General features: G+C 38.7%; 1 protein-coding gene across 3 annotated transcripts in view; it reads right to left on the bottom strand.

Moving 5' to 3' along the window:
- Positions 1-15,514, bottom strand: part of htr4 (5-hydroxytryptamine receptor 4) — a 485,679-nt gene that overhangs the window by 180,442 nt on the left and 289,723 nt on the right. For all 3 annotated transcript variants that reach the window (XM_039775641.1, XM_039775643.1, XM_039775642.1), the window contains exon 7: positions 29-594. In XM_039775641.1, coding sequence (XP_039631575.1) covers positions 29-594 — 566 coding nt within the window. The remainder of the gene's footprint in view (positions 1-28; positions 595-15,514) is intronic.

Genomic DNA, 15,514 nt, shown 5'->3' with positions numbered 1-15,514 from the left:
ATCAGTATGCATGCATAAGTGGACTTACTTCAGCACATGAGTGGATCCGTTGATTGTGGTCTCAGTGCAGGGTACGCTGGGCCCCAGGATGGACGGTCGACGGTAACGCTCATGCCCGCAACACAGGATGATGAGGAAGGCACGACGGAAGGACTTGTTCAGGAAGGCATAAAGGAAAGGGTTGAGCATGGAGTTGATGTAGCCCAGCCACAAGAAGGCAGTCCACAGCTTCTCAGGCACTGTGTAGTCAATGAAAGGGTCCACCACGTTTGTGATGAAGAATGGCGCCCAACAAAGGCAGAAGCAGCCCATGATGATGCATAGAGTCTTTGCTGCTTTGGTCTCTGTGCGCATGCGATGATTGCGCTGGTGATCGGCACTGTCAGAGGAGCTGCTGGCACCGCCCGCTCGCTGCAGCATGCTGATCTGGTGGGCATGATCCCGGGCCGTCACATAAATGCGCTGGTAAGCCAATACCATTAGTCCCAGGGGAATGTAGAAGGCCACCACAGAGCATGTAATGGCATAGGGCTTGTTCACCATGAATATGCACAGCGTGGAGTTGGAGCCCCCAATAAGCTTCCTTTCTTCTATCTGGTGGGAAAAAAAGAAGCTGTGAATAGTTATGTCATGTCATGTGGCTGTAACACGCAAAATAAATTCAACTTTTGCATGTTTCATTTTTTCATTTCTTATATATTAAGACAGGCATAACATGTATTTATGTTGTTTTTATTAACATTTAAAATGACAGAGCTGGAGAAACATACTGTGAAGTACACCTCACATTAATATGTTTTCCTAGAGAAAGCAACTTCAAAAAGGGATTTAGAGGTTTCCAGTGGTGCAACATTTCCATCTAGCCAATGCACAAAACAACTAAATAGGCAAATAAGGTGTAAAGTCATATTGTAAAGATACAGCAAGTCAAGGGGCGTTTTGCTCAGACTGCATAATGCAGACGTGAGAGTGAGAGAGTAGTTCTTGTTACCATGCTATATTAAGAAATAAAGGTGCCAAAATGGTTCTTCAGAGTGATGCCATAGGGCTGGGGTCAGCAACCTGTGGCACGCGGAGCAATTTTCAATGGCACTCTGATTGAACTGAAATCTAGTAAAAAAAATATATTTTAATTACAGCAAATGCGTCTGCGCCCTCACCTGCGTTTTGCGTATGCAACTCACATGTAAATGGAAACCATTTGTTCAGTGCAGGCCTGGTACGTTAAAACTAACCTGTTGTTATTATTAAGTAATATACTGCACTAAAATGACTCATAAAAAACAAAAACTTGATGTTTGCTCTTTTCAAGAATCTTGGACAAATGAATATGGATTTGTACAATAAAAGGATCGTGATGTGTGTGTGTTATGCTGTGAAAGTATTGTGTGTCGTACGTCAAGTGTACAAACTAAACATCAGTCCCCGTTTAAAAACCCCGATGAGAAGAGTGAAGCTATAAAAAGGGCTGTTTCTGACTTTAAGAAACAAACTACTTATTTTAGTCAAATAATTGGAACTAAAATAAAGCCACCGAATGTAGTTATACAATTGCATCAGATTAATTGATTAATAGCTCTGATTAATAATAAAGAATGATTAATCATATTAGAATTCTTAATTTTTTCTTATGCAAACTATGTGTTTGTGTTGAAAGAACTTGTAATTTATAATTTGTAAAACAATTTTTAATAAATGTGTTGTAAATTAAAATTTGACAAAACACTCCTATCACATATGGTCCTATGTATTTTAAAATATTGAATGACCAATAATATAAGATCCAGGTATAAAGTATATACTTTTGAAGCCCTTCATAACCAGACCAAATTTGATATTATATATAACAAAATTGGTAGAATTATGTCGTCACACGGAATAACATTGTAACATACTGTAGGTTCGGCATAACACTGCTGAAAGGTTGTCGACCCCTGCCATAGGGGAACCATCCACATGAAGGTCCCAGAATTAACCTTTAATCTTTTGGACTCTTAATAGGTTCCATAAATAGCCACAAAGTGATAATAACAGATTTGTGAAATACCAACAGGCTCATGATTTTGCTGCATACAATAACAACTCAGCCTGAGATCAGGTTTACTTAATATGTTAGAGTCCTGCTAGGTAGCCTACTGTACATTACAAATGTCTGTTATGGTTTCATATTAGGAACCTTTTCAAAACCTAAAGAACCAATTTCATATGCAAAGAACCCCTCGCTAAAAGAAAACAGTTTGTTTTCAAGAAATAGTCCTACCAGGAACATTACAATCCAAAACAAGTGCCATTCACGAACCATTATTTTTAGTGTGTTCAACCAAATAAGAAAATGCAGACATGGCATAAAATTAAGGTGCTTTCAGAGACTGGTGTAGGCCACTTCAAAGAGTGAGTTATCATAATTTTGTTTATTAAACATTTGCATAACAGTGAGTGATATTCAAAAATAACAGTCATAAAAGAATGTAATTATATGTATTAGTAGAGAACATAAAAATGTTTTCTTAATACCATTTTAAAATGTCATGTAGTTAAAAGCAGAGCCTTGTGGTGGCTCCATTTTAGCTCAAGTGAAAATGTAAAAATGGCATCCAGTGATATGCTATTGTTACAGTATATGATGGTTGAGGGCAGTCTGTGGCTAAACACATTTCCTAAATATAACATTTTTTCAAACAAGTAAATGAAGGAAGATTAAAGTCTGTGTTGAAGTCTCAAAATAAAATTGTTGGCTACTTCCAACCATGACAGAGAGAAGCTCATTACGGTGCTTTGCTGATAGATTATAGCACTACAGGAATATTGAATCATTGTGATCAGCAGATAATGCAGCTGTGAAGTTGTTTTTAATGTAATTCACATCCTGAGTACACGTTTATTCACTGTATGCATCACCAAACCACAGTTAGGTAGCTTGATTCTTCTTTCATTATTAGGACAAGTTGGCTCCGTTTCTTCATTTAGCTAAAGCCGATGGCACATTACACAAACTTTAGTTGGAGGGAGCGTCAAACATGATGACTGCACTTGCTTGTCTCCTTGCCTGAGTACTTCAGATTACAGGACTAGAAATCAAAGAGGATGACAAATTACTGTATGTGTCTGCATGATGAATTTCCTGCACACTTTCACATTTCATGCCATGTACAGCTTGAATGCTTTACAGGACAGGTACGGCAAGTTCAGCCACAATTGCTGCCCTTTTTTGTTCTTTTTTTCCATTCCTATGTGTTATGTAAAACACAAGACATCCAACAGATGCACCTCTCTTCTGTTTACAAGGTCCAAAACACCTGTGTTTCTTATTCCTCATAGCTGCATTATATGCATTGCACTTCTGTCTAAATGCTCACTGGTTCTCAACTCTCACACACACACAACCTAACCCTTAAGACATAAAGATAAAGTCAAAACTATTTGATTTTGTCAGAGCATGTCGCAGACTGGTTGGACTGAGTCGCTGGGGATGTCAGACTATATGACCAGTGAGAGGAGTGCATTGTGACTGCCTCCAACATGCTAAGTTTACATTAAAAGAAGCCTGAAACTGTTAATCACAGGAAATGCCAAGTCATGTGAGAGGGCCTTGACTCACTGTTATTTCAATGAGCATGTAAAGTGAGCCGCTGTGACTGAGGTTCATGCATATGGCATGGCATCTACCGCAGATGCTTCAACAAGCAGCATATCAAGCAGCGTGCACAACTGTGTTTTGCTGTCGCAAGCAGGTGTTGAATGAATAAAAGTTGAAAATATAAAAAACATTCAAGTTGAAGTTACCTCTCTTAAGGTAAATTTGAAAATGTAAAGTAATCCGTAATCGATATCTCACAGAATGTTTTCTTGTTTTAAGATAGACTAAGTTTGAACATTTTCAATGGGAGATTTTGAAGTTTCATTAATGTGTACCGTTCAAAAATTCAACTTTCCCAACAAATTTCCCAGAAGAATAACTGTGCCACATTTCAATCAAATGGGTTGTTTCATGCGGACAGACAGACAGACAGACATGGCAATCACTGTAGGAGATGTTTGTATTAAATACAAACAAACCTAACATGAGATAACAGCAGAGAAGAGCATCCAAGTGGGTGTCCTACTCTGACAGGTTTTGGAGAAGGATGTATGGCTACCTGACTCAGGTCTATCAGATTGTCAAGGCGCAGGTAAAAGTCATTCATCAGCATTCTGTCAACCAGATGGTGACTCTTGTATTCGAGGTCACCTTGCTAAAATTAGGGGGGAGTACATTTATGGCAAATGCAAGAAAACACTTCTTCACAAAAAGAGTAGTGGGAATCTAATTATAAATATTCAGTATATCTGTCGTTATGTATGTGTGCATTATTTATTTTTTGTATACTATTCATGCATTATTATTCTTATCTAATTTTAGTTTATTCTTTGATATGTTGTAAAGTATTTTGAGCTACATCCTGTGAATGCTATCAAAATAAATGTTGCTTTTGTGGGAAACAAATGACCAAATCATGTAGCCGAAGTGGAAACCTTGATAACTTAAAAGTATCTGAATAGCTAAGCTGTGCTTTATTGCATTAGCTAAACAAACAAGCCTGTGGGACTGACTGGTCTCCACTCATTTGTCAAAACGGTAAGTTCTTATGAAATTCCTTATTCAAATCCCTGATTGCAGCAGGAGGGAGTCAATTCTGGTAAAACAGGAAGCAGCCTTGAAAGAGGTGCCAGTCCATCTCTACCACAGACTCGCACTCACATGCACACCACTAAGTGAGTTTAGAGCTTGCTAAACAATATAACAGGAAATTGTTTAGGGTGTTCATACACACAGAGATCTCCACGCAGACTATGACCTTTCAATTATGTCTGATTGTATCAGATGAAATCCATCCAATATTAAAATAGCATCTGAAATAATAAGTCTGAGCTGATTCTCTGCAGAACTTCAAATGCCACAATACCTGAACTAGCTATGACTCACCATGAGATGTGACAGTTCATCCAACTTATTTAAAAACGATCAAACATTCCTCATTATATGGAGGCATGCCAGACCTGAAACCTCCATACTTTTATTATTGCTCCAGATTTTTGCCCTTTCCCCCAAGAGATGAGCTGATTCTCCAGTAAGGTGGAAGTTGTCATAGTGCTACCAGCCGAGTACAGGGATATTTAGTACTGTATATCTAACTATAGGTTACTCAGAGTCTCTTACATTCTCAGATGTGCACTGTAGATGTACGGTAGCCTTCAGATCCTCAATACTCACCATGTGACATAATCTCAAGTTCTCACCTTGTCTCAAAGGTAGTTGAGATAAGCTGACACTCAGATCTCTGACAACAGCAGCATTGCCTCAATTTAAAAATCCACTGAAAAATGTAGCCAGATGTCAGATCACACCTTAACATTAATAATTAATAATAATTGTTAAAAACAGAATCAAAAACTAGAACAATCGGTAGGCTTTGCACCATAGGAGCAAAGTTACCCAAACTATTCTATAACATTTCAGTAATTATTAACCGCTCTAATGCTGATCTTTCTGATCATATAATAGGTAATTAAGACAGCAATTGACGAGAAGAATTCATAATTAATTGCAGAATTATGGTATTTGAGGGTTCTTCTAGAGCAGGGGTGGGCAGATTCAGTCCTGGAGGGCTTCAGTGGCTGCAGGTTTTTGTTCCAACCCCATTGCTTAATAAGAAGCACTTATTACTCAAGTAACACTTCTGCTTCACTTTATTTGTCTCGCTTGTTAAGATTTTGAACCCTTATTGCATATTTTAGTCTTAAACAGCTGCAGCCTTGGTTTTTAATTACTCCTTATTAGCAATAAAATGCATTTCTCCATTTAGCTTGTTTCCATTTACACCTGTGTGTATTTATTATGCACTATTGGGTTTAATTAAATACTTGGAAGAAAAGTGAAGCACTGAGAATAACTTGTCTGTTTTAGACTTCAAATCATTTGGATGTTATCCTTAGAAAGGAAAAAAAAAATCTAGGATATTAGAATGACTTGACATGGCAGAGTTAAAACACTAACAAGCCATGAAGTTAAATAATTGACAAGGATTGTTTTTTAATTAAGCAACTGGGTTGGAACAAAAACCTGCAACCAATGCGGCCCTCCAGGACTGAATCTGCCCACCCATGTTCTAGAGTGTCTCTTTCTCTTGCACGATTTGGCTCAGAAACTAATCATCATATCATCATCTCATACCAGGCATAAGTTTTGAGTTTGGTATTTTTTCCGTCCAGCTGTTTTAGCTCTAGACCATCCTTAAGAAACTGTGACTCACAGACACACACACACACACACACACTGGCAGACACACACACACACTCATCATCAAGATATCAATGTTTTCGGTATCAGAAGACCCGTAAATGTTGAGCTCCATCGAAAACAAGTGATCAAAATTTTTGACAAATTTAAAGCTTTTGCTCCCCCATCCATAGATGATAAGTTATGGTATGGGAGGGTGTAAAGCTAAAAATGTATGATTTTAAAAAAGTGGAAGAGTTTTGTTCACAAAACCTACAGTGAAAATGTTACCCTTAGGCCCATACGCAGCCTGTGGTTGTGTGACTTGTTTTTTAATCAGCTTGTCAAATGTCTTATTTTTTGCACTGCTTTCTGTTATTGCATATGTTATTGACTTTCTGTGCTCCATCTACATACTGTATGTAAGTATGCAGAGGTGAGTATGTAGATGTAGATGCATGTATTTTTTTCATTCGTTTAACATTTTGCCAGTTCCTGACCCTGCCACTTTAAAGTGGCTAGCTCTGATGCCTCACAGTTTTGGGGACCTGAGCTCAATTTGCACCTCAGTCGCTATCTGTTGGAAGTTAGTCTGCTCTCCCTTTATGTTTTCTCCTCACTGGGTACTTCAGTTTTCTTCTACATCCCAAACACATATCTGTTTGGTCAGTAAGTAAATAAATGTGTACCTGATGTTGGACACTTGTCCTGTCTAATGTTTGTACCTTCCTTCCACAGTTCTCTTTGGACAGATACTACCTGTCCACAGACCCTGTAATAGAAAAATGTGAATGAAGAATGTGGATGCCTTTTTGCATGTGACATGTAAGATTTAAATAGAGTGTTCTAACATTTGTATTAAAGTGATTATTTGTCAGGATGGTGGTGAACTGAGATAGTGGTTTGCTAAAGTGGTTAAACTAACATCAACTTAGAAAAGCATTGTTAGTGTGTACTCCTTACCAGTGCCACTGCTGATGACCTTTACTGTGCCAAACCCTGTGCAGTAATCACTTCTTCATGACAAGACAGAGCACTTTGAAGACATCAGTTATCCCTTGAGCTTCATCCCATTTGAAAAATATACAGAGCTTAAGAAAAGTTTAACCTAGTGAGTAGAATTTGGTGCTAAAGCCTTCAACTGAAGCGATACCACCAGACCATAAAAGCTACATCATCCCTGCAAAAGTCCTAAACGTGGCTCTGCTAATGGCCTACATTCTACACTCTTAGTACATTATCTAATTATTGCAATAATAATTGTTTCTAGCAATGGCTTGGGATAAATACTGCTTTTTTATCATAATTTCCTGGGAAATTATTTGAGTTGTATTTTTTTTCGTCTTTTATCACATGGTTCAGAAGTTATTCCATTCTGCAAATGACTATAGAAAATAATCTTTTTATCATGCGGTGGGCTGGCACCCTGCCGGGGGTTTGTTTTCTGCATTGTGCCCTGTGTTGGCTGGGATTGGCTCCAGCAGACCCCTGTGACCCTGTAGTTAGGGTATAGTGGGTTGGATAATGGATGGATGGATAGATCTTTTTATCAACATGTTTTATGGCTTGTTGTATACAGGAGGATTCTTGTTTATTTTATTGTACTTTATTTAAGAAATAAAACATAAAATTAGGGTTAGGGTTAGCAAAAGGACAACTCAAATATGTGGAAATAACACAGCAAGTACAATAGTATGATCCCAAGACACCCCATGAAAATCAGCAGTCAACCAAAACTCAACAAAGAAAGCTACACAATTACAGGGCCTCATCTAAAATGATTCTTTAAATAGAATACAACAGCAAACGCAAAGGTTGAATACCGGCTCAGCATGTTTACTTTATAATTACATTAATGATTTCTGGCCAAGTCAAGTACAAATTCTGAAAAGAACTTTGTACAGAGAATTTTTTTTTCTGATCTGAAATAATGTAGCACATCGCTTTCCTACTGCGTTATAGATGGCGGATTGGGATTCTTCCAGTTTAGGAGAATAAGCCTTCAAGCCAATAGTTGGTTATAGGCAGTGTCAATTCTCCATTGAGTAGCAGTGGGCCACAGCTCCACCAGATGTTGTGTGAAATAAATAATAAGCTTCCTTCCTTAGTTTAATTTATTTTTAAAATGTTCATAACAACCTTTATTTTTTTCCAACCTTCCATCATATGCTCAAACTAATTTCTTATCTAGAAAAATAGATTGTGTGAAATGGTCTCCATGCAAGGTGCTGATGGAGTTAGTTCTACAAGCCCTGTAGTGTTCTCAGCTTGAGAGAAATTGGGAAATGATGACACTCCGATCAAGTAGGGAAATGCAACCAAAGCTGATAAATGATGACTTGCACGCATAATAATTCATATTATCAAGCCGTATTATAATGGGTGTTGATGTAACAAACTTAAATGTAAATTGTGATGCATATGATGATCTGACTGGATTTTATTCCCCCTGTAAGATGAGCAATGCGTATTTGTTATTATTTACAATGAAGAACTTTTTTTTGTCAGTTTCGACTACCTGTTCTTTGCGTCTCAGGGGACTGGCTGACGTGTCAGAAATATCTCAGCCAAGCTTCACTCCATTATACCTGCTGTGCTGGAAGCCTTTAAACATCTCACGAAGTGCTACATCCTGTTTTCGTATGGTGTGGGTGCACATACATGTAACATGGCATGCTATTATCAACATCGAAAGGCAATTTGCATCACTGTCTGTGTTCCTGAAGTAATCAGAGAACTTTGCTGCACTCATATTGGAATAAGGGCACCGAACGAGAATGAAGCTGCTTTTGTTAACTGTTAACAGTTACATTCTATTAACATGTAAGGCATCTGTGATGCCAACATAAGTCATTCGTTAGGACAGCACTGGCATAATGCTGCATAAAAAGGCATCTCCCATTTCAGAAGCCATTCGCAGATTGAAATCAGAGTGTATAGATGTGTATTTTTCCTCCTCCTGTTACATACTGTACAAACTCTGCTAGTGACTAGCGATCCGCTTCATCACCAGAGATCTGAACTTTTTATTTTTTTATTTCAGGCATGTTATGGCTGAAGTTCATAGCATTTACAGCAGCAGTAACATATTGCCTTTCAACATGTTTACAATCATTGCTGACACCCACGCTTAGGCCACCAAATCCATTTGTATTGCAGGCCTCTAACTTCTGCCTTGCAACACTGGATGTGTCATGTGACTGCACTACCAGCCAATGAAGGTCTGCAGGTCTTGTGTATGCATATGTATGACGTTATAATGTATGATGTTAATTAGCATGGCCCATACAGTATATGGTTGTTTCAGGGTGGAACCAGGCAGGGTTTGAGCTGCACTCGCAAGCACACATTTACTAAATAATTGTGACTTATAAAGGGTAAATTGTGTAGAATCGTGTACGTTTATTTGCAAACTCTAAACCACACAAAGTTTTTAAAATGAAGCCCATGGTGCGGAAAGAACAGGTACTACATGGGTTATGTTACAACTATAGCTTGTTCCCTGGTTTAAACTTATCTTATTTTTTATTGTTATTTATGTCATTTCTGAATTATAATTTTATATATTTTCTCTTTTATGTCCATTTTTTTATAATGCTTTTTGAAAATTTTTGTAAATATATTCTGACGCTGACTTTATATATTCAAGATTTGACTTTATATATTACAGCGCTGACTTTATATATTCCGACGCTGACTTTATATATTCCAGCGGTTACTTTATATATTCCGAAATATTCCAATGCCATCTTTATATACTCAGGTTTTGACTTTATATATTTGGGAATGACTTTATATATCCCAGCGCTGACTTTATATATTCAAGTTTTGACTTTATTTATTCCAACAGTGACTTTATATAATCAAGTTTTGACTTTATATATTCGGGAATGACTTTATATATACAAGTTTTGACTTTATATAGTTAAATTTAGTCATCATTGCATAACTTTTACTTGCATAACTTTTACATAACTTTACCATAGAAATTTAAAGACTAAATTCAACTTCCATTCCTAACAAAAATATTTCTGGTGACTAAATAGAATCTACTTATATCCAAATTCGAGCTATTGAGCTGTCGCCTGCCTGCCTGAATAAGTCACCCTCGCTCTTACTTTTTTACCGTTCATTTAATCATGGCTAGTGGCGGAAAAATTATAAAATGGAAGAAGGATTACACTGAGTATGGCTTTACTAAAACAATTATTGATGGCGAATCAATTATTCATAAAGCTTCAATTGGTGATCTGTTTTTCTGTGTTAACCTCATAGTTTTTCATACTTCTTCTCAAGCCAAGGGGGTGCAAGGGTAAAATGAATCGGGATGCGCTGATCAATGTAATCGGTGTACCAGGAAATCATGCATTGACAGAAGTTCCCCTTTGCTTGTAATGCAAAGTGTGATTAAATGCGTGATTTTTTAACACGTTATGGAGCACATGCATCGAAGCTTCTCAGCTGTGCTTGTGCTAAGAAAAGGAAACATTTTAAAAATAAAGTAACACGATTGTCAATGTAACCTTTTGTAAGTAGTGCCTGGAGGATTCAGTGTGGAGAAACTCTAGAGACAGCGTGTGTATTAACTTGTGGATTTTTCTGTGAGTATTTGGTGGCAGCGTCACAAAGTCGCTTCTGTAAGACTGCGTTAGCTGCGGAGCTCAGCTCAGAGCGAAATGAGGTGAATGGGAGGGGAGATGATGACGTGACTCCCCCACCCGCCTTAACTGTCAATCCCCCACAAACACAGTCTCTCGGAATTTGCATAAGCACACCCCTTCACGTGCAATTTTAACTTAGTTACAAAGTGATCAAAACTATCGTTTATATCCTGCGTCCTCTCATTAAACTTGTATCCTGCATTAGCCGTGGGCATGAAAAACACCAGCGGCAGCCTGTCTATGAACTTAATTTAAAACTTCAGGTTTACACCAGGCTTTGTTTCCGAAGTAGCAGCACTCATGAATATGGTTGTATATGTAACTCGCTTGCTTCTTATTGTTTCGCTGCCTTCTCATTTATATAATGCATGTTTTCTTCAGTGATTTTTGGAGCTCTTCCTGGTTTTCTACGTACTGTGTTGACAGTCAGTTCATGTGATTACGTGGGAGGCGTGATGATGTCAAACAAAACTCCGCCCCCCACGGCTTTCCAGCTCAACTCCATTACAGTATATGGAGAAAAATAGCTTCCAGTTATGACCATTACGCGTAGAATTTTGAAATGAAACCTTCACAACTTTTGTAAGGAAGCTGTAAGGAATGAGCCTGCCAAATTTCAGCCTTCTACCTACACGGGAAGTTGGAGAATTAGTGATGAGTCAGTGAGTCAGTCAGTCAGTCAGTGAGGGCTTTGCCTTTTATTAGTATAGATTTGATTTGATTTGTCGTTGAAGGTTCTTTAATGTACATAATATAAAAATATAACCATTGCCTTGTGGTTTACTCTTTAAATATCCATTCCCATATCTGAGTATACGAGAAAGTATAGGGAGGACCACACACGTTTTTTTTTCTGAATTTCTTGCTTTTGTATATTGGATGTTGTCCTTCAGATTTGTTTGGTTTGGATTTCCTTTGTATGCAAATCATTGGGCCTTTCTTTATTTTAGCCATTTTTTGTACTCTTTTTGTTGAAATGCATTAGTCATTTACTGTATAAAGATCCTTCATTGTCCTTGTTCTTTAAGCCACGTGGTTTTACTATTTCCTCTCCCTTGAAGTCATTTTTTTCAGTTTTGGGACATTTACACCATATTTTGGAAAGTTAAAAGCCTGAGCTCCTTTTTTGGGTCAGGCTGCCTGCTTTCAGGTTACAGACAAAATGAGTACTTGTCAAATTTAAGATATCTTGAGGCCTACACCCCTTTTTTATATGATTTAATTGAACACATGAAACTCATTTCAGTCTTAATGCATGATGTTTTAAATGAATAAAAATAAGTACAGAATAAATCTCTGATATTTCCAGCAGTATGATTCATACCTCATATGGTTGCACATTCACTCCTGTCACTGACCCTGAGAAAAATTCATTAATTCACCTGACGACCAGCTGTGTTGAGGTTATCTCTGTAAATGAGAATCGATTTTCATAGGAATTGTGTTGTTGAAAGAAAAGAAGCTCAAAAACATTACAATAAAGATCAATTTTAAATGTATGATCCACTATTTATATTGTAAATTAATTTGGTCATATGTATCAGAAGTAAACAGATGAGGCATTAAATAATAAGAAAGAAGCAAATGCATACAGTAAACTGTGTATATCTGTCAACACATTCACATGTACTGGAGGACCCCACAACACATACAGCATGCATGGACACACAACTCGGTTAATTCACTCTGATCTATCGATCTTTGCTTTAACATTAAAGAGCCTCTTCACAGCAAGAACACACCTCTTGTGTTCATTCTCTGTCTCAGAATTTTATTCTTTAATAATCTTTTACTGCTGAAAATGAGCAAAATAATTCAGAATTTGGTTGAGCTTTCATGTAGTGGAATGCTCATCAACTTTAACAGCTCTGCTTACTGCCTCTGTCCCACTTGTGACATGATTCTTGGCCCTGGTTTATAATTTTTCCTTGTGATAGTTTATTAATTATTTTCATTAGTTTTGTTCATGCCTCGTAGTTAGGAGACCCAGGTTCGCTTCTCGGGTCCTCCCTGCGTGGAGTCTGCATGTTCTCCTCGTGTCTACATGGGTTTCCTCCCACAGTCCAAAACCATCCAGGTTAGGTGTATTGGTGATCCTAAATTGTCCCTGGCATGTGTGTGTGTGTGTGTGTGTGTGTGTGTGCCCTGCGGTGGGCTGGCGCCCTGCCCGGGGTTTGTTTCCTGCCTTGCACCCTGTGTGGGCTGGGATTGGTTTCAGCAGACCTCCGTGACCCTGTAGTTAGGATATAGCAGTTTGGATAATGGATGGATGGATAGTTTCGTTCGCTTTCAGTCACTGCTGTTTTGCATTGTGGTAGCCACTTTTCATTGGTGGTTGCCACAAGGAGTGGTCCAGGATGTTACATATACTGCATCACCTCTGCAACAGAATAAAGATCTGTGTGATGGAGATCCTAAATAAAAACATTTGGCATTTGCTTTCCGGTTTTGACATCATGGCTCCTGACTTATTGCTTTTGTCTTTGAGAACGATTCTTGAACATGATGTAGTTTTCACATTCTTTCTTTCAGTCTTCAATGTGGTGTTATGGGTCCACAGCTCGTTGAGTAAAGGCCATTTTTAAATAAGTAATCGATGTGCTCGCAGCTTAGTGAGGGGACGTTGGGCCATAGTGGGCCGCGGGACGATCCGTAGGGTGTGGGCGTTTCTCACCTAGTGCACAGGTGAGGAACTGCCCACATTCATGATTGTCCCGTGGCTAATGCTGCGCTGCTGTGGCCCTCGTCATTTTAAAAACGAGTCGGTTTTAAAGGGGGGGAAAAGAAACGATCGGAGAGAAAAAGGAAAGGAGAGGACAAGAGGTTACCGGGAGCAGGAGAGGAAGCAGGCAGTGCGTGAGTGTGGTGAGAGCGCGATCGAGCGCTCGTGGACAGCTGCGTGGAAGCTGGGTGTTAGGCCGACACCCAGGCGTTTGTGTTGATGTCGCTCCCGCTGAGCGATCAGGTAGCGGGAGTGACCAGGGAAGGTGACTGGCCCAGAGGCCATTGAAGGCAGCGGAAGTCGGAGACTTGGTGGTGGGAATCCCCAGCGTGGCGACCTGGCGTTGTGGGAAACCAAGTTCTCCGGGACTGGGATGAGTGCCATACCGGAGCCAGGGATCGGGAGGTCTCCAGTCTCGAATGTGTGATGTAGGAGGGCAGCTGCAGAGAGCGTCTTGCCTGCTGCGAAGCCCAAACGGGATATGCAGGTGAGACGCTAACAAATGCTAATAAACGATGCACCCGATTTGTTGTTGTTTTAAAGACTGCTTCCTAGAGAAGATTTTAACCTCTGGTTTTAAGGATTGTTTTTTTTTCTATTTATTGGTTTTACTCCCACGTTCTTTTTATGGATTATTTATTTAATGAAGAACTGTGAAGAACTGCACTATTTATGGAACACTGTTTTTGTTGGATTTTAAATAAAAGCACTTTTGCACTTTTTACCTTCCCCTTGCTCAGTAATTTGCCTCCATTGACTAGCTCACTCGGTAACATTATCGACGGTGTTGGGTTCAAGGGTTCCCAAACATCAAAGGGAGTGTGGAGCCAGAACCCACATCGTCATATCTTCTGGTTACTATCTCTTGCCTTTGCTGACGATTCATCTACTGGTCATTCCATTCAACCTGGTTGCATCCCAAAGCCACCTTAGCAATTTGAAGATGCAAGGATCCAAAAACTCAGATCAGACTGAAGAACAGAAAATAAAAACAACATATTCTTTTCCTTTCAGAAGTTTAAAATTACAGAGTAATGGCCCAACCTGTTTGTTACCACTGAGATTCTCATTTTTTGAGTATATAGAAGAACATATGATATTGGATGTGGAGGCAGTGCACAGCTAACATCAATGACAGGCTGGACTGATCCCATAACACAGAGGAAATATGTAAGAAAATGAAGAACAGACTTTTTTCTCTGGAGTCGGCACTCCTTTAATGCGGGTAGTGACATTATTTACATGATCTATAACTCTAGGTTTTAGTGTGTTGGGCTGGCAACATTATGATTAAGAAGGCAGGATCAGTTATGGTGCACTTCCAACCTGATAAAGGAAAGAATGAAGACAGAACTGAGTGCCATCATGAACATTGTTGCACATTGTCTCTGTGACACATTAGCTTTGAGGACAATTGGCCTACAAAATTATTCAGCAGAAATTATTATGAAATGCTACTGGGCCTCCTTCATACCTACAGCAATATGACTTTATGATGCCAAGTCAGAGGTTTTTCTTTGTTTTTATTAATTGTTATGTATATTTGTCAGGGCTTGTTGTTGTTTGTTATACAGTATTTATTTATTTTGTTGAGCTTCTGTGAAAAAGTAAATGTTACCCTTGGAAAAAATAAAATATCTATCTTGTGCACAATCGCCAGTCTAGAGTATGCTTTGGTTACTCAGCTGTTCAGAAGTTGCTGTCCTGTCCCCCATTGTTCTTCATTTTTTGGTCAGGTGTGCTTCTTTTCTGGTTTAAAATATTATGAAAATGTTTCCAATTAAACTGCAAACTTTTTTTGTCAGTCTTCCAAGTTTATGGAAGGTCCTTCACTGTCTAAAGTCCTTCTTCAGTCCAGTCAGTTGCAGAGTAACC

The sequence above is a fragment of the Polypterus senegalus genome, chromosome 13 (assembly GCF_016835505.1).
Source record: "Polypterus senegalus isolate Bchr_013 chromosome 13, ASM1683550v1, whole genome shotgun sequence".
Classification (NCBI taxonomy): domain Eukaryota; kingdom Metazoa; phylum Chordata; class Cladistia; order Polypteriformes; family Polypteridae; genus Polypterus; species Polypterus senegalus.
The sequence above is the reverse complement of the archived record's forward strand: the minus strand, read 5'-3'. Positions and strand labels throughout refer to the sequence as shown.